This window comes from Vombatus ursinus, unplaced genomic scaffold, assembly GCF_900497805.2.
Source record: "Vombatus ursinus unplaced genomic scaffold, bare-nosed wombat genome assembly UNPS02014768.1, whole genome shotgun sequence".
Lineage (NCBI taxonomy): Eukaryota > Metazoa > Chordata > Mammalia > Diprotodontia > Vombatidae > Vombatus > Vombatus ursinus.
Window position 1 is genome coordinate 8425458 of NW_020954546.1, and position 25828 is coordinate 8451285.

At 45.2% G+C, this 25828-nt stretch overlaps 2 protein-coding genes across 2 annotated transcripts in view; one reads left to right on the forward strand and one right to left on the reverse strand.

The window, feature by feature from the left end:
• The window catches only part of LOC114043238 (zinc finger protein 566-like), a 21779-nt gene extending 7229 nt beyond the window's left edge, over nucleotides 1–14550 (forward strand). Inside the window, exon 5 of the mRNA XM_027862303.1 lies at nucleotides 14503–14550. Coding sequence (XP_027718104.1) covers nucleotides 14503–14519 — 17 coding nt within the window. The 3' untranslated portion in view covers nucleotides 14520–14550. The remainder of the gene's footprint in view (nucleotides 1–14502) is intronic.
• Nucleotides 14551–15758: 1208 nt separating this feature from the next.
• The window catches only part of LOC114043222 (collagen alpha-1(XXVI) chain-like), a 266331-nt gene continuing 256261 nt past the window's right edge, over nucleotides 15759–25828 (reverse strand). The window contains 3 exon segments of the mRNA XM_027862255.1: nucleotides 15759–18798; nucleotides 19319–19403; nucleotides 20512–20550. Of these exon segments, the coding sequence (XP_027718056.1) occupies nucleotides 18617–18798; nucleotides 19319–19403; nucleotides 20512–20550 (306 nt within the window). The 3' untranslated portion in view covers nucleotides 15759–18616.

Genomic DNA, 25828 nt, shown 5'->3' on the forward strand with positions numbered 1-25828 from the left:
AAAGAAACAGAAAATAGTGGTGGATTCTGAAGTCTGAGGCGAGAAATTCAAGACTATAAAAGGGAGGTAAATGGTCGGTTAAAAAGATGGGATCTGAGAATAGAAGTTGGAATTCTGAGCCACTGGTCAAAGGAAATGCAGGAATATCCCCAGTTCTTTGCCAGGGATGCCTCAAAACTAAGGAGGGCTGTAAAATATGTATTTGCTGTAAGTCTCGCACATAGTATTAACAGAGCTTTAGCATAAAAGTGGAGGTGGAAGGAAAAATCTGCCTATGTAAATATAATAAGAGTGATGTGAGTAATCATGACGTAGGAAAAAGAATGCTAGTAACAGATGATAAAAGAAAGGCAGAACTATCCAACTATTTTTGCTTCTATTTTCTTTACTAAGAACAATGATCCATGGACTGAGACGTATAGAACAAAAATTGCTACCAGGGAATTAAAACCCAAGATAGCAGAGATAGGGGTAGAATATCCAGCAACCAGTTCACCTCAGCAGGTGCAGGCTAAGTACATTCTAAGTAGATGCCATTGCAGAAATACTGACAGTGATCGATGAAAAAACCATGGAAAAAGATAGAGCAGTTGTAGGCCTGGAAATGGGAAAGTGTTGTCTTGATTTTCAGAATGAGAGATAGTTGAGTCTTCAAACATATAGGCAGTTAAGTTTGATTTCTTTCTTTCTTTTTTTCCCCTAGGCAATGGGGTTAAAAGTGCCTTGCCCAGGGTCACACAGCTAGTGTCGAGTGTCTGAGGCTGAATTTTAAGTCAGGTCCTTCTGACTCCAGAGCCAGTGCTCTAGCCACAGTGCCATCTAGCTGCCCCTAAGTTTGATTTCTTGCAAAATTCTGAAGTTATTATTGAAGGGACGGTTTCTGAACAATTAGAAAGGGAAGCAGTGATCACTAAGAGCCAGCTGGATTAATCAAGAACATCTGTCATGTTTGTTGAATTGGATAGCCTCATCGATTTTTTTTTTTGGACTGAATTACCAATTGGTATCAATTGGAAAATCCTGTGGACAGAGTATACCTAGATTTCAGCAAATCATTTTTATTTCTCATGCTAGTTTTGAAGACGAGATAGAGTGATTTTGGTTAGATAAAAACATGGTTGGACAGATTTGGTGCTAATTGAATAACTGGATACAAAGAACAGTCAGTGTGGAGGCAGGTCTCTTAGTACCTCAAGAATCTGTCCTTGGTTCTCTGTTGTTTAGTATGTGTGTGGATTACTAGGATTAGAGCACAGACATCATGCTTACCCAGCTTGCAAATGACACAAGGGTAGGAGGGACAGATAAAACTTTGCATGGGAGAATCAGGATCTCAAAAGACCCTGACAGGCTAGAATGATGATGGGTCAGATGTAATAAGACTAATATGAATAAATGTGAGGTTTGGCGTGAGTCACAGGAATGAGGTAGAGAAAGCTCACCATCTCTTCTTGTGTAGATCCAGGGACTTCAGTGGAATATAAGCTCGAAGTGAGGTGACTGTTACAGGGCAGACAAAAATGTGAACTCAATCTTGGCATCTAAAGAGGCAAAGTACGTGTAAGAAGGGAAGCGGCAGTCCTGGTACATTCTACCTTGGGCCCTGGTTTACAATATTCTGTTTAATACTCAGTGTCACATTGTAGGAAGGATATCAATAGATAGGCTTGGGGACGGGGAGTGAGGAGAGGGAAAATTATGCCGTGCCAAGGACCTGTTGATAGAACATGGAATGTTCAGCCTGGGAGAGACTTAGCACAAGAGCATGATAGTCGTCTTCAGATATGTGAGAGCTTGTTCTGGGAAGTGGGTTCGATTTGTGCTTGTCCTTGGGGCATAGAGCTAAGAGCCTTCAATTAGTGGGTCACTTAAAATGGTTCAGTTCTCTTGACTGAAGTGAGTGGATTCTCCCTGGGATGTATACAGACAGTTACGCCTTCCTGCACCCGGGTGTCGATGGGAGCCTCTGGTGCAGATGGTCAGCTCTTCCTAAAGGTCTTACTTTCTGGAGGTGGGGATGGCCTCTGCGGTCCCTTCCAAATTGGACATGAAGTGACGTGGCTTGTGGCTGACCTTGGAATCTAAAGGCAACATTGACTTCTTAAATTTTTTCAGTGAATTAGCATGGAAGTTTGTGGGAGGGAGTTCTTGGGATAAAGAGGTGGCTGAGCTCTTGTTCACTCCCTCTCTCTGCATGGGTCACTTTCTGATACTTTTGTAATCCATGTCAGAAAGATAGTCCCTTCAGAAAAGTTAAGTATCCTAACAGGATTTAATCAGATGTATTTCTTTGTAGTTAGCCAATGTCCTGAGGGCCAGGGGTGTGAGAGGCTGTGATTCTTCAAGTCTGGGTCTTGCTTAGCTGGGGTCATGTGGTGCCTGTTGTCTCAGATCAGATTGCTCCCAAATGTCCCCCCCTTTTTTTTTTAAATAAATAATGATTTATAAATAATATGTTAATGATGCTTCAGTTTCCAAATCTCCGGGGTTTGTCTAAGGGACAGTAGCCATAAGAGTAGAACACTTACTGTCATATTTTTTTTTTCCCCTTTTACATCCATGATCTCATCTTAGGAAGGGACAGATAAAAACTCCTTCTTTTAGGCTGAGTTGAGCATGATCCATGAAGTTGTAATTTATAGCTATCAGGAAAGACCTCTGTTACTTTTATTCTCTTTTTCATTAGTACTTGGTAGCTCAGGAATGGGGTGGTGGCAGATGGTTGCAGTTAACCAAGTTTAACAGTTTGGGAACATTGAAGGGTAAAGGGTCCAAGGGCAGAGGTAAAAGTACTATTGGTGCTGCTAACCATAGCAATGAGATTAGGGAAAGAGCAAAGGGAGGCTTGGATCTAATTCATTGGCTGGGAAATGGAGGAATTAGGGCCCTGGAAGTTACAGTGAGGATACTGAACAGGTGTGGGTAGAGTGAGGGCTACGGCTGTTCTGAAAGACAGACAATTGTGGATGGGGGAAGTCACATGGTTTCAGATTTTAGAACTAGGAGAGTTTTGAATGATCTCGGTCTAGAGTGTGACCATAATCATGGTTACTGCATTAAAGGGGAAGTAAAAGTTGTGTGGAATTTGAGGGGCTAAAGAGACTGTGAGAACAAGTTGTTGGAAGAGGCATAAACGTGAAGATTACATCTCTAAAATGATGGCCAGAGAAGGGTTCGAGAGGAAGATTAAACCCTAGATACCAACCATAGAAAAGGGGGAGAGTGATGCCCTCTTTACCCCTTCCCCCCTCACCTCTCAGCTCTCAGGGGTCGGTAGATAGAAGCATAATCGAAAGAAGGTGGTGTAAATAGATGGCATGGACATCAGAGTAGACTTTATTAGATTTGATTGCAGAGGTTAGAAGTGGCCCTGGGAATAAGGATTCTGCTGACTCCATCCCTAGTGAGCCAGAGGAGATGAGAGGAGGAAGCACTGCCATCTCTCAGCAGAGAGGAGGTCTTGTTTGGGGAGTAGGAAGGAAGCCCGTGCCACTGGATTGAAGAGCACTTGGGGAGTAAGAAGACTGGGCTGGTTAGAGGGGGAGCAGCTTGGGAAAGGCTTTGAATGCCAAACAGAGGATTTTGTCTTTGATCCTGGAAGTAATAGGGAGGCACTGGAGTTCATTGAATGAGTGGAAATGGGTGATATGGTCAGATCTGTGCTTTAAGAAGATTAATTTGATGACTGAGTTGGAGGATGAACCGGAGAGGGGAGAGATTCGTCGGGCTGACCCATCAGCAGTTGTTGCCGTAGTCCAGGTATGAAGTGATGAGGGTCAGTGTCAGAGGACAGAAGAGGGCATAAACGAAAGGTAATGTGATGACAAGATCTACAGGACCAGCAGCAGACTGGATGTAGGGGATTTTAACAATAGAACATGGCATACAAAGGTTATTACTAGGGGCAGGCTGGAGACAGTGGGGGCGTAGGTGAATGGGCATGAGAGACCAGTGGGAGGAAACAGCAAGGCAGGGCCTGCATTTAGTTCATCTTTATTGGATTAAAGAAGTAAGATACTGGGAAGTGAACCTGAGGGGCCTGTTAACTGTTGGGCAGGAGGGGATATATGTTGTTCTGATAGAACTTCCACAGCCTGGGCCCCTCTGGGTGAGACTCTCCCCATGATTTGCTAGGCAGTCTTCTTTCAGTGCACAGAATTAAAGAACAGTTTCCACACCTGGGATTCCAAAGATGAGACTCTCCCTCCCTTTGATCTTGGGGGGCATCTTCAGGGGAGTTTTGGGGGGCAGTGCCAGGGTGAAGTAGAACTTTTGACAGTCTGGGTTTCTGCTTCTCATTTGTGGAGAGAGCTTTTTCGTTTTGCCGTCTTTATAACAGCAGTTTTCTTTCTCCTGGTACTGAGAAGAGGGAACATTTACGTTTCCTATTACTTCCAGACTTCCAGACTCTGACTGAAGCCAAGGAGTCATGTCCAAAACAGGGTCTTTGTGAACAAGAATCATCTCAACAGGTCATGATGGAAAGACTTGTTAGAGCTAACTTCTGGTGCTTCACCTTAGCAGGAGCTGGGGGATATAAAGATCAGTTAGGGAGGCAGCAGGGAATCCAGGAGAAATCTTTGAAGCCTTTAACCTTCACACAACAGAACATTTCCACTGAGCAGAGGGGTCCTCAGTGTAATGAATGTGGAATAAACAGTAGTCTAAGCTCAGTCCTTCGTTAGGCAGCAGAGAGTGTTTATAGGAGAGGGAAGCTGTAATTGTGGTAAATGTGGAAAGAGGTTCAAACATAATTCTGACCTGATTAAACATCAAGAAATATATTCAGGAAAGAAAATCTGTGAATGCAGTGAGTGTCAGAAAACTTTCAACCAGAATGCCCATCTTATTCAACATCAGCGAATTCATAGTGGAGAGAAACCCTTTACTTGTGGCGAATGTGGGAAAGCCTTTACCTGGAGGACACATTTTGTTCAACATCAGAGAATTCATACTGGAGAGAAGCCTTATGAATGTAATGCATGTTGCAAAGCTTTCAGACGTAGTACACATCTTATTGACCATCAGAAAATTCATACTGGAGAGAAACCCTGTCAGTCTAATGAATGTGGAAAAGCTTTTGCTCTGAGTACAGACCTCACTCAGCATCAGAGGATCCATACTGGAGAGAAACCCTATCAGTGTAATGAATGTAGAAAAGCCTTCAGGTGGAGAACACCCCTTACTCAGCATCAGAGAATTCATACCTGAGAAAAGCCCTATGAATGTAGGGAATGTAGGAAATGCTTCAGGTGGAGTACAGCACTTACTAAACATCAGAGAATCCATACTGGAGAGAAGCCCTATGAATGTAGGGAGTATGGAAAAGACTTTAGGTGGAGTACAGCTTTTGCTGAACACCAGAAATTTCATACTGGAGAAAAACCCTATGAGTGTCCTGAGTGTGGAAAAGCCTTCAGCCAAGTTATTCATCTCATCCAGCATCAGAGAATCCACACCGGAGAGAAACCCTATAAATGCAACGAATGTGGGAAGGACTTTAGACGGAGTACACATCTTACAGAACATCGGAAAATCCATGCTAGAGAGAGAGCCTGTGAGTGCAGTGAGTGTGGGAAAGCCTTCAGGTGCAGCTCAGCACTGATCGGATGTAAGAGGTTTCACAGTGGAGAATAACCCTGGGAATGTAGTAAATAAGGATACATTTTCCTTCAGTCATTCCTTCAAGATATGGTCATTAGTAGTTCTGCCTCAGAGAAGCAGGATGACTTAATGGGGAAAGCATTGGACGGCAACACCTGGTTCCAATCCCAGCTCTGCCTGGTATTGACTCGTGTGACCAAAAGCGAGTCGAGTATCTCCGAGCCTCGTTTTCCTCTTTTGTAAAATGGGAATATCACTTGTCTTGCACTCTCTACCTCTCAGCATTATTGTGATGAAAGTGCCCCATACATGTGAGTTATTTGTTACTAGATTTGGGGAGGCTGAGAGCAAATTGCTTTCCCCCCTTAATTTCCCTGTTACCTACTCTACCAGGGAATTGCCTGAGTTCTGTGGTTAAAAGCCACTGAATGGCAAATCCCCACCCTAAGTAATCATCAGGCTGGCTAGCTCAGTCTTCCATTGTGATAAAGTGGTGTGAACTAGAAGACAACAGCTTTGAAACTAAAGCTGCCAGAGAAGCCAGGCTGGTCTGACTTCTGTACCAGGTCACCACCAGAAAAGCTCATGTGAACCCATCGACGTGCACTCAGTCAGATCTGGTTTTGCCGTCGGCTGGTGGGATGAGTGGTTTTTAATAAATCAGCATGGTTCCTGATAAGTTGTCTTTACAACAATGAACCATTAAAGGTATACTTGTAGGATATTAAACTTTGTGAAATGTAATCGAGTTCATTAACTAGGCTAAAAAAGGAGCACGTCACTGTAAACTGTCTAATATGGTATCCCAGTGTGCTGTGCACGGTTCTGCTGTTGCTTCTTCACTGTTACGGCCTGATTTTATACTGCACCCTGAGAGCTGAAAAGGGCCTCCGAGGTCAGTTGTCGGGTCCTTTGGACAGCAGTTCTGCTCTCTGCGGTCTCCCTGAATTAAAGTCCTGCTGTTAAAGTCTTGTAGGGACGGGGAATCTGCTGCTGACCCCAGTTGTAGACTACCCTCGTTGTGAGGGAGCCTTTCCTTACGTTAAACCAAAGTTCTCCTTAGTGCAGCTGCCACCTGTTGTACTTACTTTTGGACTTTGGAACTGAGCAGAATCTGTCTAATCTTAAAGTCATAGGGCAGTTTGATGCTTTCTTAGCTTCAAACTTCCTTAAGACTTTTGGGATGCCCTGTAGTTGAAGGCATCATAGTAGCTTCAGTCTCTCTTTGTAAGGCTAAACATTCCTAATTCCTTTGATCCCTGGCTCGCATGGCCTGAAGCCCACTAATGTTATTGATCTCCCTCTTCTGGACATGCTCCATTTTATTAATGCCCTTCCTAAAATCTAATACCTACCTCTTCAGAACCAGACACAGCCTTTCCAATGTGAACTAAAAGGGCTTTAAGCAGCATTTTCTTCTGTGTCCTAGACCCTGTGCCCTGATTAATGTAACTTAGCATTGAGTTAGCTTTTTGCATTGCCAAGTCACCTTTTTTTATAGACACACCTTCATTTCACTTGATTTTGAGGGGAAATCCTAAATATGGAACTTAGATATCTATCTCTGTTGAATTGCATAGTGTTAAATCTGACCCATTATTCTGACCTGTCAAGATTATTTTGGATTTGGATTTTGTAATGCCATCTTTATTTTAATCCAAATCACTGATTTAAAATTTGGAATAGCACAGGGCTAAGGATAGATCCCTGGGGCACACCACTGGAAACCTTGTTGTTCTAATGACTAAGAGTCTGGTGCTTCAGCACATTGCAGAGCTATGTAGTATTTATCCCAGGCTCCTCCATTGTGAATCGCAGAAGACAGTAACATTTCTTTTATATTATTAACTTGACAAACATTTCCATATATCAAGAATGGAAACAGGATTGTATGTGAAATCCTGCATCTTTTGTGAATAGTTTTTTTAAAAATGTATGTTAAATTGAACGTGGTGCTTCTAGTGCTGCGCTGCTCATGTGTCCTGAGCTTCTGTCTGCTCTCTCCTGTGTATTTGTTGAATGTTCTGTGATGTTCTTTTTTTTTCTTTTGCACCACTATCGCTAAGTCCTCCTTCCTCCCTCATCCCCAGTAACAAATAAATCTGTTCCAGCAAAACAAGTCATTTACACATTGGCCTAGTCTGGAACCTGGGCAGGCTTTGACAAGTGCTTTGCTTTGGATGAATGCTGACTTTGTCTAGCAGTAAGGTAACCCTGACAGAAAAGAAATGTGGCTTGTCTGGTATGAATTGTTCTTCATGAATCAGCGCTGGCCCCTGCTGATCCCTTCCTCTTCTAAATGCTCACAAGCCATCCCTTTAATATCAAACTCAAGCTCAAGGGTCTGTGGCCTGAAGACATTACCCTCCTTCCCTTTTGGAGAATGAGATGATATTTGCTTCTCTATCATTCCCTTTCTCCACAGCTTCTTAAAGCTCACCGAAAGCGGCCCAGGAGTTATTTGCACCGGTTCTTTCGGTATCTTGGAGTGGAACGTTTCCAACTCTGGAATTCTTGACTTATTTTCATTTTTGACCCCTGATTAGCTGTTTTTGTTCTGTTCTCCCTGGTGCACACAAGAGAAAAAAGGCAAAGGGAGAGTTGAGTGATTCTCCTGCGAACTTGTTCATTCCTGTCGTCAGCTGTCCATGAGCTGTGGTCCTCATCCTTTCTTAGCTCTTCCTGCCTCCAAAGTGGCTTTTAAAAAAGCCTTTTTGATTGTTTAAGCATTTACTGGAAGCGTCAGTTTATTCTAAGTTCTAGCACTCACTTTTGACATTTTTACTGACCGTACTGATCTTCTTCACTTACTTGTCCTTCTTCATGTATATTTTTACATTCTAAGTTGAATTTCTTGGGCGTCCAGATGGATTCAGTGCCCGCTTTTCCCTTGTTCCTTTGTTGTAATCATGCATTTGCACTCTTGGCGCTCCATTTGTGAAGCTTCCGATCCTGCTTGGGCCAGGTTCTCAAGAAGAGCATGAGGTTGTGAAATAGGAACCCCCCGTTCCAGAGCTCTTTCAGCGCTGCTGTTCCTGAGTCTGGGTGCAGATTTAGGCTCTGTCCAGCTTTCTCCTGATCTGGTCAGGGTTGCCATCATTCCTACTTCAGCAGTTAGTTCTTCCTTATTAGTCAGAAGCAGGTGCATGAAGAGAGTCTCTTGGTCCCTTCCTCCATCTTTTGTAGAACAGAATGATCAGTAAAGCAAGTCAGGAACTTCTTAGTTGCTTGGGGTTTACCAGAGGGAGAGCTCCAGAAGGCGTCTGGACAGTTCAAACTCGCATGGCACCATGTCATGCTTCCATACCACACTTCTTGGTCTGTTTCCCAAATCCTTAATCCTTTCTCTTGGTTTTGCCAGTTGACCTACAGTATACCCCATGATGTTTTCTTCTTTCTGTTCACTCTTCACCCCTTCCTACAGTCATGGCCCCAGGGATACAGAGTATATATACAGGACAGTTAGGGGAGTCTCCATTTCCACTAGGTACATCCATGTTGAGGGGCCCATTGCTACTTGATGTGTAGGTTGGCACTTACTTGAGACTCATCTCAATTTTTTTGATAACTAGCACAAATACCAAATACTCATAGGTATGCCGTATGAGGTATGGGCAGGTGAAATCTGTTTCTTAGTATATTGATTGACAAAGCAGTGCATGCTAATTGCATAACAAATCGAGACCAGGCCTCCTGAGCTTGGCACTGGACTCCAAATACAGGAGGAGACAGATTTTTATGCATTAAAAGAAAATAATTAATAGGATATAAACCAGGATGCAAGATCAGGTAATCTGATTTGTAATTGGAAGAAAGATTAGGGGGTTTCTGAGTTGGGAGGGGGAAGGTAAACAGGTACAATTCCCTGAAATGAGAAAAAGAAGTGTCCCACTTCCCCTCCACCCCCCAAGTGTCTGTATTCAATCAAAGGAACATACAAACTAACTGGTTGATTAGTGTGGGGCAAGTTTTCAGATAAGACGTATGGGCTGCTTGAGATGTATAATTGTGAGAAAACTCCTCTCATCAATCTTTGGCTCTGCCTGGTTTTCTGGTCAGCATGACCTAGGTGCTTAGTTCAGGGTCTCTGAGCAACAGCTGGAGGTGGTCCAGCTTCCCAGCCATACAGGCCTAGCTGCAAGCAATACAGTAGTTTTCTCACAATTCCCATAATTGAATAAAGTTTTCTTGTGAGACAGAAATTGGATTCGATCCCTCATTGAATAGAAAGAGCTGAGCTGGCTCCAGAATGAGTCAGAAGATGGAGGCAGTGTGGTTCATTTAGTTCCTACATGGGATTCTCTTCCACCTCCATTCCCCCCCCCCCACCCCCAAGCCCTCCCTTCACCCATGACCTCACACCGTTAGGTTTTCCTATTATATATATGTGTGGGTAACAGAGGCAGAAGCTCGGGATTAGGAAGACCTGGGCTCCAGGCCTGCTTGGGACACGCCAGTCCCTGGCAGCTCTCTAAGACCTTGAATTGTCTAGCTGCTGCTGCTAGGCTGTGGTGCAGGGCACCTGTGACCATGGAATCCTAGATCCAGGCCTCCCACCCTCAGTTTAACCACTCACACGTATGTTGGACTCAAGGGGGTAAAACTGTTAGAATTACTCAGTCCTTGTTGCACTTATTCATCCATCCTCCCTTCTATCCTGGGAGTTTGTCTCCTTTGTTGCATTTACCCAGTCAAATCTACTTCTGAAAAAGAGTTTCTAGACTAATCTATAAGGAAGCCTTTGCCAGACAGGCAAGGCAGTGTGGGGTGGAGGAGAGGGGCCCTCTGTGGGGCCAGGAAGGCTTGGTTTCAAGGCCTGGACTGGGCCACACCAGGGGAGTCAATGATTCTAATTTGGTGGCCCAGGCAGCTCTCTAAGCCTAATTGCAGAGGTGGAGTGGGCTTCCGTAGGGGCCCTGATCTCCTCCCTTTACAAACATGCATTTAAAGGGGTTAGCTATTACTGCCCTTGGCCTGGCAGGGCCCATAATCCTAATCTCATCCTGACACTCACTCACATTATATTTTCTCATTTTACCAAAATAAACTCGCAGCATCTCCCCACCTCCTCCTCTTACCTTTGTTTCTTCTCCAGGTCCTAACTGCTGTCGTCCCCCAGCATGGCCAGTTCTTCCTACCATCATCCCCTTCCCAACCTCTCCCTTTTCTGTGTATTGTCCCTTCCTTTCCTAGTCCAGACTGCCTTAGCCCAGATAACTACTGGGATTTTATTAGGTTGCTTACTGTGCAAGATCTGGGAAGGGAACAGGAGAGGAAATGTCCTTACAGTTTTCCTTATGTCACCCGTTATGGACTACAGTTTGTTCTGGGACCGACCCTAGCCTTCCATCAGGTTGTCCCACTGATTACCCTAACACTCTCACACCTTTAAAAAAATTAATAAAATTAGATTTTACATTACCAAAATTTTTCCCATATACCACCCTTCCAGGGAGCCATCCTATATAACAAATTATATATACATATATATATATATATATATATATTTTTTTTTTGGTTAGGCAATGGGGTTAAGTGACTTGCCCAGGGTCACACAGCTGGTAGGTGTTATGTGTCTGAGGCCAGATTTGAACTCAGGTCCTCCTGAATCCCGGGTTGGTGCCCTATCCACTGTCCCACCTAGCCACCCCACAAATTATATTCTTAAAGAAAGAAAACAAGGGGGAAGAGAAAAAAGCCCAGTAAAGCTGATCAATATATCAAAAAAATCTGAAGTACATACACTGTTCCATGTCTGTGGGACTCCGTGCTCTGCTGTGGAGTATACACTTGCCCCTGTTATGCAGTGTAATGGGTTTGCTATTGGGGGCCCTTTGCACATAATGGTTTGTAGCCTGTGGATGACCCTTAGTCTGTCCAGACTGTGTCTGGGGGCTGTAGTGTCTTAATGCTTTAGGACCTCTCCTCCAGCTCGCAGGAACCAGGAACAATGGTAATCCTCAATTATTCTCCCTTACCTTGTTGGCCCCAAAGAGGCGCCATGTTGCTGACTCCCAGTCTCTGAGCCAGATGTAGATTGTACAAGTTACAGTCTCCCGGGATCCACTTCTCCCGGCATGTCACGACTCATTCTTTCTCTGTGCTCTCCACCTGTGTCTTGGCACTCGAAATTCAGCAATCCAGCCTCGAAAAATAAGCTGTCAGTCTGACTTTCTCATAGGATGGAGGGAGGGAGCCATCTCTTCTGGTTGTTACACACATAAACCACAATTCTTCCCCAAGGCTCTTCCTGCAAGCCCCAGGCCCTAGCTGACCCAGGAAAGCAGAAGGCTCTTGGGCCAAGGGTGGACACACCTGACTCTATGATGCACGCCCTCTTCTTGTAAGTATTTGCCTGGTACATCCAAAGGATCTTGCCGCTGTGGGAGTTGCCTTGTTCACAGCCAGCCCTCCAGGCGCTAATGCCTCCAGGACAGAAGATGCCCTCCTAAAGCTCTTCCAGGTGACAGCAGGGGCATGGCTCCTCGAAGTTGCCAGGGTCTCCCGTGCTCCTCCACTCTGAGATGACCACCTCGGCACCAGACGGGGATGTTAGGGGATTCGAGCAGCTGTGGCCCAGGCTCCTTTCCATCAGAACTTTACCCAGGAGCTCTACGATGTTACCCACTTGTTCCTGGATAGGAACTGCCTCGGCTCATAGGCTGGGGAAGGGGAGCCAGTTCCAAGGACTGGCTTCTTCCCCCAGGCCCAGGAGCCAGGTTAATTTTTGAGTTTGGGTTTATGTCAGCTGGGTGGTGCAGTGGATAGAGTGCTGGGCTGGAGGCCAGGAAATGCTGAGTTCAGATGTGGCCTCAGATCTTTACCAGCTGTATGGCCCTGGACAAGTCATTTAACTGCCATTTGCCTCAATTTCCTCCTTTGTAAAATGGGGATAATAATAGCACCTTCTTCCCAGAGCTGTTGTAAGGATCAACTGAATAATAAGTTTATAGCACTTAGCACAGTGCCTGGCACATAGCAAATGCTATATTAATGTTAGTTGTTTGCTCTTATACACTCAGCATGAAACCTCTCAGTTCTCATGCTCCCGAAATCAGGCCACAAAAACAGTGAGACGTAGGGAGTGAGCAGAACGAAGAGGAACATTCTAAGAACAACTTTGAATGACAAAGTCATTTTGAGTATTATAAATACTCAAATCAACTACTGGGGACCTATGAAGGAAGATGCTGTTCACCTCCAGAGAAAGAACTGATAAACAGAAGCATGGATGATATGGTTTCTCACACACACACACCCCCAATGACAGCCTTTTCAAGGGTGTTGTGGGGAGGGAGGGGAAGAAAAGTGCACAGCAGAGAACAAAAGAAAACTTAGAAGGGAGCACAGAAAAGCAGGTAGCTTTGAAAATGATGTGTAGTACTTATGTTCATAGTTTTTTTAAAAAATAAACTGAAATGAAATTCGTGGATTTATATTGAATCCTTTTATGTACATGGAAATGTTCTTTTTTTGGTCTCTAAGTTCAAAATTAATAAAAAGTGAAAAAAAAAGACAGTGAAACATCATGCTAAAATGGAAAGCTAGATCTGGAGTCAGATACCTGGCCTGTCCTTTACTACCTATGTGATCACAGACAATTCACAGCCTCTCTAGGACTCAGTTTATCTGTAAAATGTGGGGTGTGGACTCAGCGACCTCTTCAGTCTGTGCTACTTCTATATCTGATCCTGTTTTTAGTGACCTGCCACCTCAAATCTATGCAGCCTCCAAAGGACCAGGTCCCCTCCCTCTGGGAATGTGGTGGAGTGGAAAGGTCATCGGAGGACCGAGGATCAAGCTCTGGCTTTGCCACTTACTGCCCTTATGGCCTTAGGTTGGTCACTTAATCTGTTTGGACTACATGCCCTCTGAGGTCCCTCGCAGTTCTAACATTTTTATCAAGTTGTAGACAGCCAGCTTTGGGGTTAATATAAGTCCCTTGTATTCTACGTAATGCTTCCTCAAGGAGTAAGATTATTGTTTCTTACTCATCAGCTGCCAACCTTTGGAGAAAATCCCTTCATGCTCATGGTCTAATATTACAATTTGTTATAGAATAAATAGAGATTTGTCATATCTCTTCCCTAGCCATATGCCATCGTACCCGTTTTCCACGTTTAAACACTTAACCCTGCTCTAGAATATTGTTTCAGGACCGGACAGCTCAGGTCCAGCCCCACCAACTTCTCAACTTTGCACCTGAAAAAGAGCTTGTATTTACTGCATACTATTTGAAAATCCACCACAAATATATTCCACTCTTGGACTGACCCCTCTCACCACCCTTCCTTGGATTGGTCCAGTAACCCTCCATCACCTCCCAAATTCCAGGTTTAATTTTTAAAGTGGAAAGTCTACTCCATTCCTTCGTCCCCAAATCTGGCATCTTGTGTCGAGTGATTCAGAACCCTACACGATCCTCAGAGACACAAGTAACCACGGCACTCTAACCACCGGCTGGTCTCTGGTACTTCCTTCTTTGTTGCCTGCCAACATTGGAAAGCCTCCCTTATCTTACAGCTAGCTCTCTTCCCTTTCTGTCTGTACTCGTTGCCTCCACGTCCTCTCCTCTCACCCATTTCTTAGCTCTTTGCTCCTTGGCTTGGGACTTCTTCCTTCCACTGACATTGCTGATCTCTCAAGGGCCAAGCCTGAGGGTCTTTGCTCAATCCTCACACAGCACTTGACACCAGACATCCGTCTCCTCCTGGACACTTTCTCCAGGATTTCATGGCAACTCCCTTATTTCTCTTCTTACCTTATTGACCCCTCTTTCTCCCTGCCCTTTCTTGCTCCCCAACGGTGGGGATAACCCAAGGCCCTGCTCTGGCTCCCTTTCTTTTCTCTTTATACATTCTTCTACTCTTAGCAATTTAATTATTCATCTTTTCGCAGCCCCCACCTCTGCCTGAGCTCCACTACCACATCACGGACTACCTGTTGGACGTCCTGGAGACACGTCACATTGAGCATGCCCAAAACACTCACTGTGTCCTTTCCTCCCAGGCCACCCCTCTTCCAAACCTCCCTGACCTTCCACTCATCCTTTGCCAGCATGGTGTCAGCCTTGCTTCTTCACTCCCACCCACCCCAGACAGCTGAGCAGTTGCCAGGGCACATCGGCCGTCTTGGGCAGCTGCCGCCTTAGCTCAGGCTCTTGTTACCTTGCCTGGACTGCTGCAGATTCTCTCCTCTTCAGTCCGTCCTCTGCATGGCTGCTGTCTGACTCCATCACTCCTCTAGTCATACTCCATGGCCTCTAGGAGCAAGTAGAAACTCCTCTGTCTGGAGAAATGCAGACATTCCTCCCCTTCATGTCCTCATCGTCATCTCTCAGTGCCACAGCACTCCATTTCCCATCTCTCTCCTTTGGCACTGGCAGTAATGCACTCTGTTTTCATCTCCGACATGTTGGATCCCCAAGGAAGAAGGTAAGCTTCTTAAGGCTAGGGACTGTCTCCTCCACTTTTCTGTGCCCCTGGGGCCTGGCAGGGTTTTTAATATAGGCTTGATTTTTTCCCTATGTATTTGTGTCATCCTTTCTCCTTATCTGTCCTGCCCTTTGTCTGTTTTTCTTTTTGTTCTTGTCCCCCTCCCTTGCCTTTTTCCATACCTCTATGTCCCTAGTGTCAACCCAGAGGCCCCCAGGACCCTGACTTTGAGACAAAGTGAGCTCCCAGGATCAAGGCAGTACTAGGACATGTACTAGGTGGTTTGGCCCCCACTCCTCCTCACTCTGGCTCTGCAGAGTACATAGGGATGGGTGTAGCCCTGGCAGGGGAGAATTTGGAGGAAGAGCTGGAGGGCTTCCAACTAGGGGCAAGGAGAAAGAGGAAAAATCTTGGGTCTTCGTCGGAGTACACTTTGCCTGACTTTTCTGTGAGCTGGTGGTGACATCTAGTCACAGGCCTCTGTTCAAAACCACAGAACAGCAGCAGCTGATCTCCCTTCCCAGGGTCACTTTGTTATTTTCTGGGGATTGGGAAGAGGGAGCTGTGCTCAAGGCCCTCCCTGTCACTGTCAGGGTTTGAGAGGGGAGGGAATGAAGGCAAGAAATCAGGAACAACATCTTGGCTTTGGCCACCAGAGACAAGTTTTGTCACGTTCAATGTATTTATTTCTCAGTTCATTACATGAAAGACCTTGGACCTCAGTGGGCTTGGCACTGGTGGTCCCACCGCTCTGTAAGAATGCCAAGTACAAGATGTCCCCTACAACCCAACAACACCAAAGCAAAGAGAGAGAAATCAATAACATGAATCATAACACCATAGGGAAACCAAGTCGCCATCCACTGGTGGCCTGGCCACGCTGCCACTCTTCTGCCACGCGGCCAATTTTAACCAAGTTAAAGTGAGTTAATAAAACAAAAAACAGAAGCCAGCTAGTGTTTTCCTTTGAGAGCCTGCACAGAATTGCAATGTGTAGATGAAAGGGTTAGAGCATATAGTAAAATTCAGAAAGCAGGGACACTTATGCATACATAACACACCAACATAAATAAGAGAGAGTCTAAAAATTAGCACTGAACCGTAATACCAGCATTTTCTTCAATGCTTAGAAATGTGCTCCATGGACTTGTATAGGACTTGTGATTAATTAACTTCACCATAATCATAGAAACCAGGAGGTGGTTCTTCTAGCCTATAAAATCAGCATCATGGAATGCTGTTGGAACAAGGAGAATCATTCTGGACTAGAATTTCCATCCAGTAAAGCCAGCCGTCTTCCCTGATCCATTGGGAAATACATCCGGGATGGAGTTGGCTTTTTCTCTGAAGACGCCATTGTGATAACTTTTCCCTAAGTGTTCCACACTTAATTTCAGTCTCACCAGGATTTGAGAATTCCATTACTGGAGCCTAGCACCGGAAGGAAGCCCAGCATGGAATCAGCTCACTTCTAAGCTTGATGCAAAGAAAAGAGTTTTTTCTTTTTTTCCATTTTTCCCTCAGTGAGATAAACCAAACTGAAAAGTCATTTAAAGGGAAGGGAGAGGGGATGCTGGTGATCTTAGAAAATCCAAAAAGCTGCAGAAGGCACCAGCATGGTGATGTGACATTGGAGAGATGGAAAAAGACCTTTAAATGAACCCCCATGGAAATGCAGTGAACCCCAATTAAAGGTCCAGCCAACAGGGATCTCATTTAGCTGCCTAAAGCAAAGAGGCAGATTTGGCGTACCTGCTGTTAGTCACTGTCCATGGGACTTTGTAAGATAAGACACAAGTTCTTGAAAGTTCTATTTGGACTAGGAAAGTTACTTTGGGTGGAGAGATTATTATCCTAAGGGCTGGTGATTGGGTAGGTCCAGAGAAGGCCCACCAAAATTTAGTTTCTAATAGCACCAAAATTAAAGATACAGTACCATACAAGTAGGAAATTGTTGAAGTAGGAAATGCTGTGTTTGGGATTAAGCAACCTCTTCACAGCTTGGCAAGACAGAGTTAGTTGAAGATGGTGACGATGCCCTTTGGGCTGGCAGGGCCGGCTCTGGAGCTACTGCTTCGTCCTCTTTCTGCCCACCCCAGCCACCCTGATGAGCTCTGATTTGGGGATTTGGGGCATGGGATTTTGCTCACTCACAGAACTTGACCAGTTTAACTATCTTAGTAGGCTGAAATGAATTAAGCATAGTATTCAGGGAGTAAGTAAGCTGGTTCCAATTTCTGTCCTCCACTCACCTTTCATCCTGTCTCAGGACTCCCAGCTTCCTTTGTTGGTTGGCTGGCAGGGAACTGAAGTCACATGGGTGGTAACATCTTTCTGATTAGAAAGTGGTCCGATGAGTGACTTCAGCTGGGAGGCAATGTTTTAGACCCAGCTGTTAGATCAGTTAGATTCAACGAGCTGGGCCTCTCCCCTCTGGAGGCCTGAGGGAAGAACCCAACCACCAAACCTCAGAAACAAGCGGTCGTCCCAGTTTGGGAGTGGAGATGGAGTCTTTAAAAGGGAACTGGTCACGGTCAAAGGGGCACCAAGTGGTGGGCGCTGCTGATGGGCTGGTTATGTCCTTTCAGTTACTGCTGCCCCTTCCCCACAACTTCTGGTGGACCGTCTCCAGGGAGACTGTTTTGTTTTGGGAGCTTGCTTCTCCAAGGTGTTGATCTCCTGCATGATGGGCTTCTAGACAGGCTTTGTTGGGCACAGAGATGAACTTAGGGGAGGCCTGTTTGTTCTTTGAGATGTCACATTGGAAGAGAAGAAATCGGATTACTGGGAAAGCACCAGGAGCGCCCACCCAACCCAGCTCAGCGCCTGTTTTCACCATGATCTGACTTCTGGCCTTGCTGCGGTTAGTGCGACTCTGAGTCAAAGTGGGAGAGCTAATGCAGGGGGCGGAGGCACAGGGCCTTGCACACGCGAGGTGCTTAATAAATACTCGCTTGCTTGATGGGTCACATGAGCATCTGTATCCCTCTGGCTGTTCACAGAACACGGGCACATAATGTTTCATTCTGTTTTCCTCTTTCACTTGGGGTGACAAAAGAGAGCATGGCATTGAGGACAAAAGGGGTAGCAGAGCTATAAGAATGAACGTTTCTTCTGGGGAGTGGGTCTAGGGTTGGTCCCGGGTGTGCTGAGGGCAGAGGAAGCCTTAGGCTGGGGAGTGGGGGCACTGGAGACAGGTCAGGCCTTTCCAGAAAGGGCTCCAGGCTCCTATTCTAAGCTGCTGTGAGCAGGCTTCTAGTTTTGCCTGCTTGGTTTGCTCAAAAGGCACTGAGAGAGAGCCGGACCACCGGGGAAACCCCATTTTAGTGGGACTCTGGGGAAGCCGCTCTGCCCATAGTGCCCCCGCCTGGGAAAGACCAGTGACGAGGCTGTCAGCACACCCTTATGGAATCCCTCAGGAGTAACCTCCTGCCAGCCCTAGGCGGGAGAGGGGGAGAAGATGACCTCTGTTGGCGGGCCAGAGCCCGGCCCCACAACACCCAGTGAGCATTTTTGTCCACAGAGAGATACTGTATCTTTAATCGGGGCACAGGTATGTGCTAGGGAATGACAGGCTCCTATTTCAGGCTGCTGCTGTCATTACTGTTCCTTCTGGGTTCGATGTTGTCCAGCAAGGAAGAGATGGTGTCGTACGGCTGGGGTGGGGCCAGGGGGCCCCCTCGCTTCATCTTGTTGCTTTGTAAGGCAGGGCCTGGTGCTCCACCTTGTCCAGAGCCTGGTTCAGTGGAAGACAGCGGGTCTGAAAGGAAAGACGGCACCTACGCTGTGTGGAGGCAGTCTCTGTGCAATGAGGAGGGCACTGAGAGCAGTCTGGGGCAGCACAGCCTAGAGGGGGGCCTCCTCCTCTGGGAGAGCGCTCTAAGGCAGCAGTCCCAGGGGTGTGGTATGGGGCTCAGAAGGCCATTGGGAGCAGGAGATAGATGTGACTGGGGATCTCGGGTCCTCCAGGCCTTTCCCCTTTTGTCCCAAACTAGCTTCTAATAGAGTAGCTCATGTTAGGTTTGGGCGACTTAGGAAACCCCCAGTTGTTTCTCTAGGAGAAAGGTAAGTGGGCAGGTGGACGGGCAGGGATCCTTTGAGGGATTCCACAAGAGAAGGAAGCAGGGCCACCAACTCCACAGGGCCCATCCCTCAAGGCGGGAATGGGGTCAGTAAACTTGGCCTCTGGGTAGCTGGGCTTCCGCTCCCCTCCCACCCCCACCCCCATCCTGGGGGCTGTCCTTCCAGAATCCACCTAGCACAGGCCTCTGGACACTCACCGTGGATTCCGATCATGTGCTCCAGAATCAGCACCCTCTCGGCTAAGATCTTCAGGGCTTCTCGAAGCTGTTGTACCCCCTCACTCTATGGGAACAAGTAAGCACGCACCTCAGGAGGTCTGTCTGATATGGGTGAGGAGCAGAGGCAAAAAGCTGGGCCACTGAAGTTGTGGCTGGCCTTGGAGAGGTCTGGGGGCAGTGGGGACAGGCCAGGTGTTGGTCAGGAAAGCGCCAGATGTTGGCAGAGTTCATCCGTGCACTGGGGTTTAGCACCGAACGGGGGAGCCATAGGGTTGTCTAGTCATTTTACACATGAGGAAACTGAGGACCAGAACAGCTAAGTGACTTGCAGGCAGCGAGTGGCGGAGCTGGGACTCGAATTCTTGTCCTTGCACTCTCAATCCAGCCCCCCTGCCCCTGCTCCAAGCTGTTTTTGCCAGGTCACTTCTCTCTGAACCTTGGTCTTCTCATCCATAATGTGAGGGGGGTGTTACCCAATGACTTCCAAGTTCCAGCATTCTGCAATCCTCTGACTAGATGTGGGGTGTGTGCGTATGTGTGTGCGTGTGTGTGTGCGTCTTGTCTCCTTGACAGGATTGGAAGCTCCCTGAGGACAGAGAGCAGGCCTCATGTTTCTGTCACGTCTGCCACAGCACTTCACATGTTGCCGACACAGGCAGCATTCTGTATTTCCTAGGATCTTAGGATCTAGAGGTGAAAGGGACATGAGAGGTCCTTTACTGCGGTCCCCTCTGAGAGGGATAAGGCAGCAGGGGCTTGGTGCAGGAAGGTGCCTTGCCCGGTCAAACAGTACTAAGTATCCCAGCCATGACAGGAGGCAAGAGGGCAGAGTGGCAAGAGGAGCCACAAGGCTAGTGTCTGAATACTGACTCTGTCCTTGTTACCTGTGTGGCCGTGGGCAAGTCACCTGACCTGGCATGGCCTCAGTCTCCTCATCTATAAAATGGGGGTGGGGTGGGCTAGCTGGCCTCGGACGTTGAGGTCTCTTTTAACTCTAGATCTAGAATCCTGTGTAACCAGGTCCTCTGACCCCGAATCCAGTGTTCTTTGCAATACTTCTGCATTGAGAAAGGGCTGAAAGTCTCCGAATTTAAGCCCAGCTCAGACAGACATCAGTAAATGAGAAATACAGACAGACAATACATTGATCAAAACATTCAGGCAGTTTTTACCTCTTTTCCCTTTTCTACTCCTTTTGAATCAGGTTCGCCCTAAAATAAGATGAAAGAATTAAAAAAAGAGATTGTTACCAAGTGAAGGAAATTCAGTAAATCTCAGCTCATCATGAAGATAATCCTATTTGTGGGGGGGGGGCAGCAGAAGCCTATTGCTTGCTCTGTGGACAGAGGAAGTGTACCAGGAGTGTGGGGCTGGGGTGGGGGGAGGCTTCTAGAAGAGTCCTTAAAGAAACCCCATGAATTAAGACAACCACAAGTGAGGGACCGTTTATAGATATGGCGGGGGGAGAGTTTTCAACCACCAAAGGGCAGAGACCATCACAAGATAAAACGGATGATTCTGATCACATGCAATAGCAAAGCTTTTACATGAACAAGATGAATATAATTAGATATAAATTAGGATATAATATATAATACAATTATTTTATATATAATTGTATATAAATTAATATAAATACAATGAAGTAGTTGATTGGGAAAGATTCTATTCATCAAATATCTTTGTTAAGGCTCTGATATCCAAAGTACAGAGGGAACTAACACAGATATACTGGACCAAGAGCCGTTCACCAATGGATAAGTAATCAAGATGTATGAATAAAAATATTGCCAACCATTAACTATTATGTGAAAGAATGCTCCAAATCACCAATAACAAAAGGAATGCATATCAGAACCACCCTCAAGTTTCAGCTGGCATCTGGCACATTGGTAGAGATGAGGAAAGATGAGGATAGTCCGTGTTGTGAAAAGAGGAGCGCACTAGTACAACATTGGTGAAACTCTCAGTTGGTCTAAACGTTATGGAAAGCACCTTGTAATTATGTGAAGAGAGTGACTAAAATGGCAGTATTCTCTGATCCCGAGATCCCACTGGTGACTACACAGACCCCAAAGAAGTCAGCAGTGAGTGCTCTTTGCTGAGCACCTCAAGGATCTGTCCTTGAATCTGAACATGCTGTTCAACAGTAATGACTTAGGAGGCTGCTCCGTTATATATCTGTGTGACCTTGGGCAAGTCATTTAACCTCTAAATCTGTGATCCTACAGAGGCAAAACATAGCATGACTTTCAATTTTTCAGGTGATGGCAGAGTTTGGAGGGGGTAATTTACACATTGGATGATAAAATCCAGGGGTAGGGGAGCAGCAGGTGCAAGGCCACATGTGGCCTTCTAGGTCCTTGAGTGCGGCCTTTTGACTTGAGTCCAAGCTCTACAGAACAAATCCTTTTGTTAAGAGGATTTGTTCTGTGAAGTTTGGATTCAATCTAAGGGCTGCATTTGAGGACCTAGAGGGCCACATATGGCCTTAAGGCCGCAGATTCCCCACCTCTGACGTAGTCAAAAAGGTCTTGACAGAATGGAATGGTGGGAAGAATTAAATAAGATGAAATTCAGAAGGATAGATATAAATAGAATCTTATACTTGGGTTCAGAAAATCCACTTCACTAACAAGGATAGAAGAAGTTTCTGTAAAAAATATCTAGGAGTTTTAGTGAACTGAAAGACCGCTAGGGGTCAACAGTATGACAGGGCAGTGGAAAAGGTAAGTGTGAGTAAACAACTCCACTGTGACTGCATAGTCAGGCCAGTTCAGTTCTGGGTACCACGTAGCAGGGGAGACATTCAGAAGTGTGTCCAGAATAGTGTGAGGACTGGAGAAGTCATCACATGCGCGTGGCTCGAAGTGCATGAAGGCCAGCCTGGAGGAGTGAAGACTCGAGGACCACAAGAGCTTTTGTCAGGGATCCAGAGGGCTAGCATGTAGATGAGTTTAGACCATGCATCCCAAAAGCTCATTGGAGCTTTGAACCGCACGAAGACTTCTGCTGGGCACGAGAGGAATGATGTTTATTTGAAATGGCAGGCTGAAGGCTTGATGCAGAGAACAAGGCCCCGACGGTGAGAGCTCTTCAGAAGTGAGATGGGCTGGCTCCTTCTCCTTGGCCAGGGGTTGTTGGGACTCCATGGCCTGCGAAATTCTTTGGAGGGCCTATGTCAAGTCTTCAAGGGATCACAGACTCTTCCCAGCATGATTCTGTTGATGATTACCGAGCCCCAACCTCTCTCCCCATCTTCTGTTCTATATCCACTCTGGTGGGAACATTTTTTCACTCCCCATTGCTCTTCTCCCTGAACACGACTCTTCTCTGCTGAACACATGCCCTTGCCCTCTCCACATGGAGCTGCCGGGTCTCCATTTCCTGAATCACTCTAAAGTCCTGGGGTGGTCATCTGCTGTGATTTCTGTGTGTCCCTGGAATTGATGGATACTGTAATTCATGGAAATATGGAGCTCTGTAGATAGAAACTGATCCTTTTCATAATGTGTCATATAAAATCACAATGATCTCTTTCCAAAAGGGATTCTTGCCTTTGGTTCTGTAGATGCAGCTTCTGTTTCTTAGCTAAGCCCCAGCCCACCCCCCAACTCCTTAGTGAAGAGTCATGGGGGGTCAAGTGGATCAGATAACCCAGGGTATGGGAACCATAGCCATTTCCTTTAGCCCCATGGGTCCTCTCAGCTCTCCCCCACCTGAACTCTGGGGGCCCTTCCTTGGTACACAGGCTCACCAGTTGCCCCTCCTTAACCGGTGAGGTTTTTTTCTTTTTGTTGTTGTTTTTTTTGTTTGTTTGTTTGTTTTTAAGAATTGCTGGCTTTAATTTCTTATTGAAATACAGTGATTTTTTTTTAGAAAGTAAATTATGAAACTTTACACTGCAGATATTTTACACAAAGGCAAACATGCATATTTCTACCTTCTAAACTCTAGGCATAAGATTTTAAAAATTGTAATCACAGACAACTTTAAGTTAACTTGTTAAAATGAACTTGGGACAAAAGCGATGATGGGGAAATGGTGATGGCAAGTGATGGTCATTATTCTACTGGTCTTTTACTTCAACCTGCATCTGAGTTTCCAAAATGCCACCTACCACACCACACCACACCACATTGGAATAGTTCCATTTTTACTATAACCTAGTATACATCCACATGAGAATATTTCTTTCAAAATAACACAAACACATCACACACACACAGCCTACTGAATCTGTCATCTCAATCAAGGAAATAGGAATGCTGGAGTCTAAAGTTTTCCCACCAGCAAAGAAGCAAATATAAACACCACACACAGAAAAACCCCCCAGGAGATTGTTACAGACAAAAGGCAAATAAAGAATAAATAGTCTTGGCTTCAGCTAGGAAGTCTGAGTTTGCTAGTATCTAAACCCTACTGTGATTTTAGATGTAAAATTTAAGCGTCATATAACAAGTATTTCCAAAAGACAGGGTTCTGAGATTTCTGACTACCCACTATGACCACCAGTCTCTAAACAAACACAAAAGGATGGGAGACAAGTAAAAGAAAATTTGAAAAATTCCATAAGATGCTTCAAAATGTTGAAAACATCCATGGCTCCTATGTCCAAGTTGTCATCCAAAGTGTGCATATTCTTGCACATATGCATATTTCTTCCATATTTCCCCTACTAGTCTACAATATCTGAATAACTAACCATAGCACTATGTGTAAATAATGTGTTTATACAATTTTTTTGATGATTAGCAAATCAACATCTTGACTTGGAGATATTAGAATCAAGGTTCTGCCTGCTTCCTTCAGTATTTGTTTTTATTTAAAATTTAAAAGCTTACACAGGAAACTTTAGTTCAGATGACTGAAATCTGGCTCAAAGAATTAGGCAAGATAATTATAGCAGTGAAAAAATATTCCTTATTTCTAGCAACAATATAAACTGATAATGGTATTATCCATCTCTAATGTCAACACCGCCAATGGATTATAAAAATTATCAATTCATTATAAATAAACTCTCATACTCCATTAAATTCAATCTAAAAGCCTGAAATTTGAGTAAGAACCAAAAAGTATGTAGAGGTCCCAAGGTAATGAGGCTTATTCCCCTTTACTTGAACTCTCAGCTTTCATTGGACAATTTGTAAAGGGAAAGTAGAGTCCCCCCGCCCCAACTATGGCTCCACTTAATTGTATTCCTTTGACTTCCCCCATGTGTCTTGTGTCCTGTGTCTAGATTCAAATTCTCCTTCTACTTCAGAACTGGTGTCGAAGAGTTGACAGGTAGGGGAATGGTGGGGGTGAAAAGGAGGCATAAGTCAGAGGCAATAGGCCAGAAATTTAAAATCTGTATTTCCCAGCAAACGCAAACAAAAGGATGTTCTTGTGTTAAGAAATATGTATTCTATTTATAGGCAATGGGATGTTCATTTAGACTGTATGGAGACCTACTGCATGTATACTTAATAAGGTCTACACTTAATTGTAACTTAGGATTGCTGTCCCAGAGCAACCTTTTCATTTTGTCATCATCATTTTAAGCATTTCACAGATGATCTGCACAAAATGGCATATTTCATCTTGCTTCCAGCTATGAAAAAATACAACTTGTAATTTCCACATAGTTGTACAAAAGCATGGGGGGAAATCCCCAGATCCAGGAGAGTTATGGGCCTCTCATTTGATACTTTCAGACTTCTCCTGGGATGGTTTTTAAAATTCCCTTCTAGTTCACACAGTCAGTAGTTTTCTCCTCTAACCCCTACTACTCAGTCATTCCATTCTTTCTTTTTAAAAAAAACCCATTTTGAAATGCCCTGAACCAGTTATGTCCAATGGAAGCTGAACGTGGGCTCATGTTTTTCCCTTATCAATTTCATCCAGTCATTGTACCTACACGTGGGATTCTTCTGTCCTGTTCAGGGCCAATTTTTACTGGCTCAAATTCAAACTAGAAATAAAATGGTAGCCGTGACTTTCACAGTCTAGGTACAAAGCTCCAATATGAAGCCAATTGCTCTGTGTACATAGATCATTGGTCTTGCTACATATCTCAGCTCTGTACGCAGTAGGTGTTCAATAAATATTTGGTTAATTAAATATCATGTCTCTTTGTTGTTAATGTACATGTAGCTTGTTCATGTACAAGGACTCTGAGTAAGGGTTTAGCCTTATTGGCTGGGGGCAATGTAGGAACAAGTATGGTGCACTGGTTGGAAGACTCCAGGTCATGATAAAATGACCCCTCCCAACCCACAGTCTCGGCTGCTTTTCCTTTTTCCTAGATGAATGGTGGTATAGTGCTATCATATGAGCCCAAACAGCAAACACTTACTAAGCACTCACACTATGCTAGGTGTTGGAGACGAAAGAAAAGAATGAAATAATCCTTGTCCTCAAGGAGCTTATATTCTATTGGGGGAGACAGACCTTGACCACCATACACTTCAGTGGGTTGCAGGGATGGTTACGGACTGTCAGAAC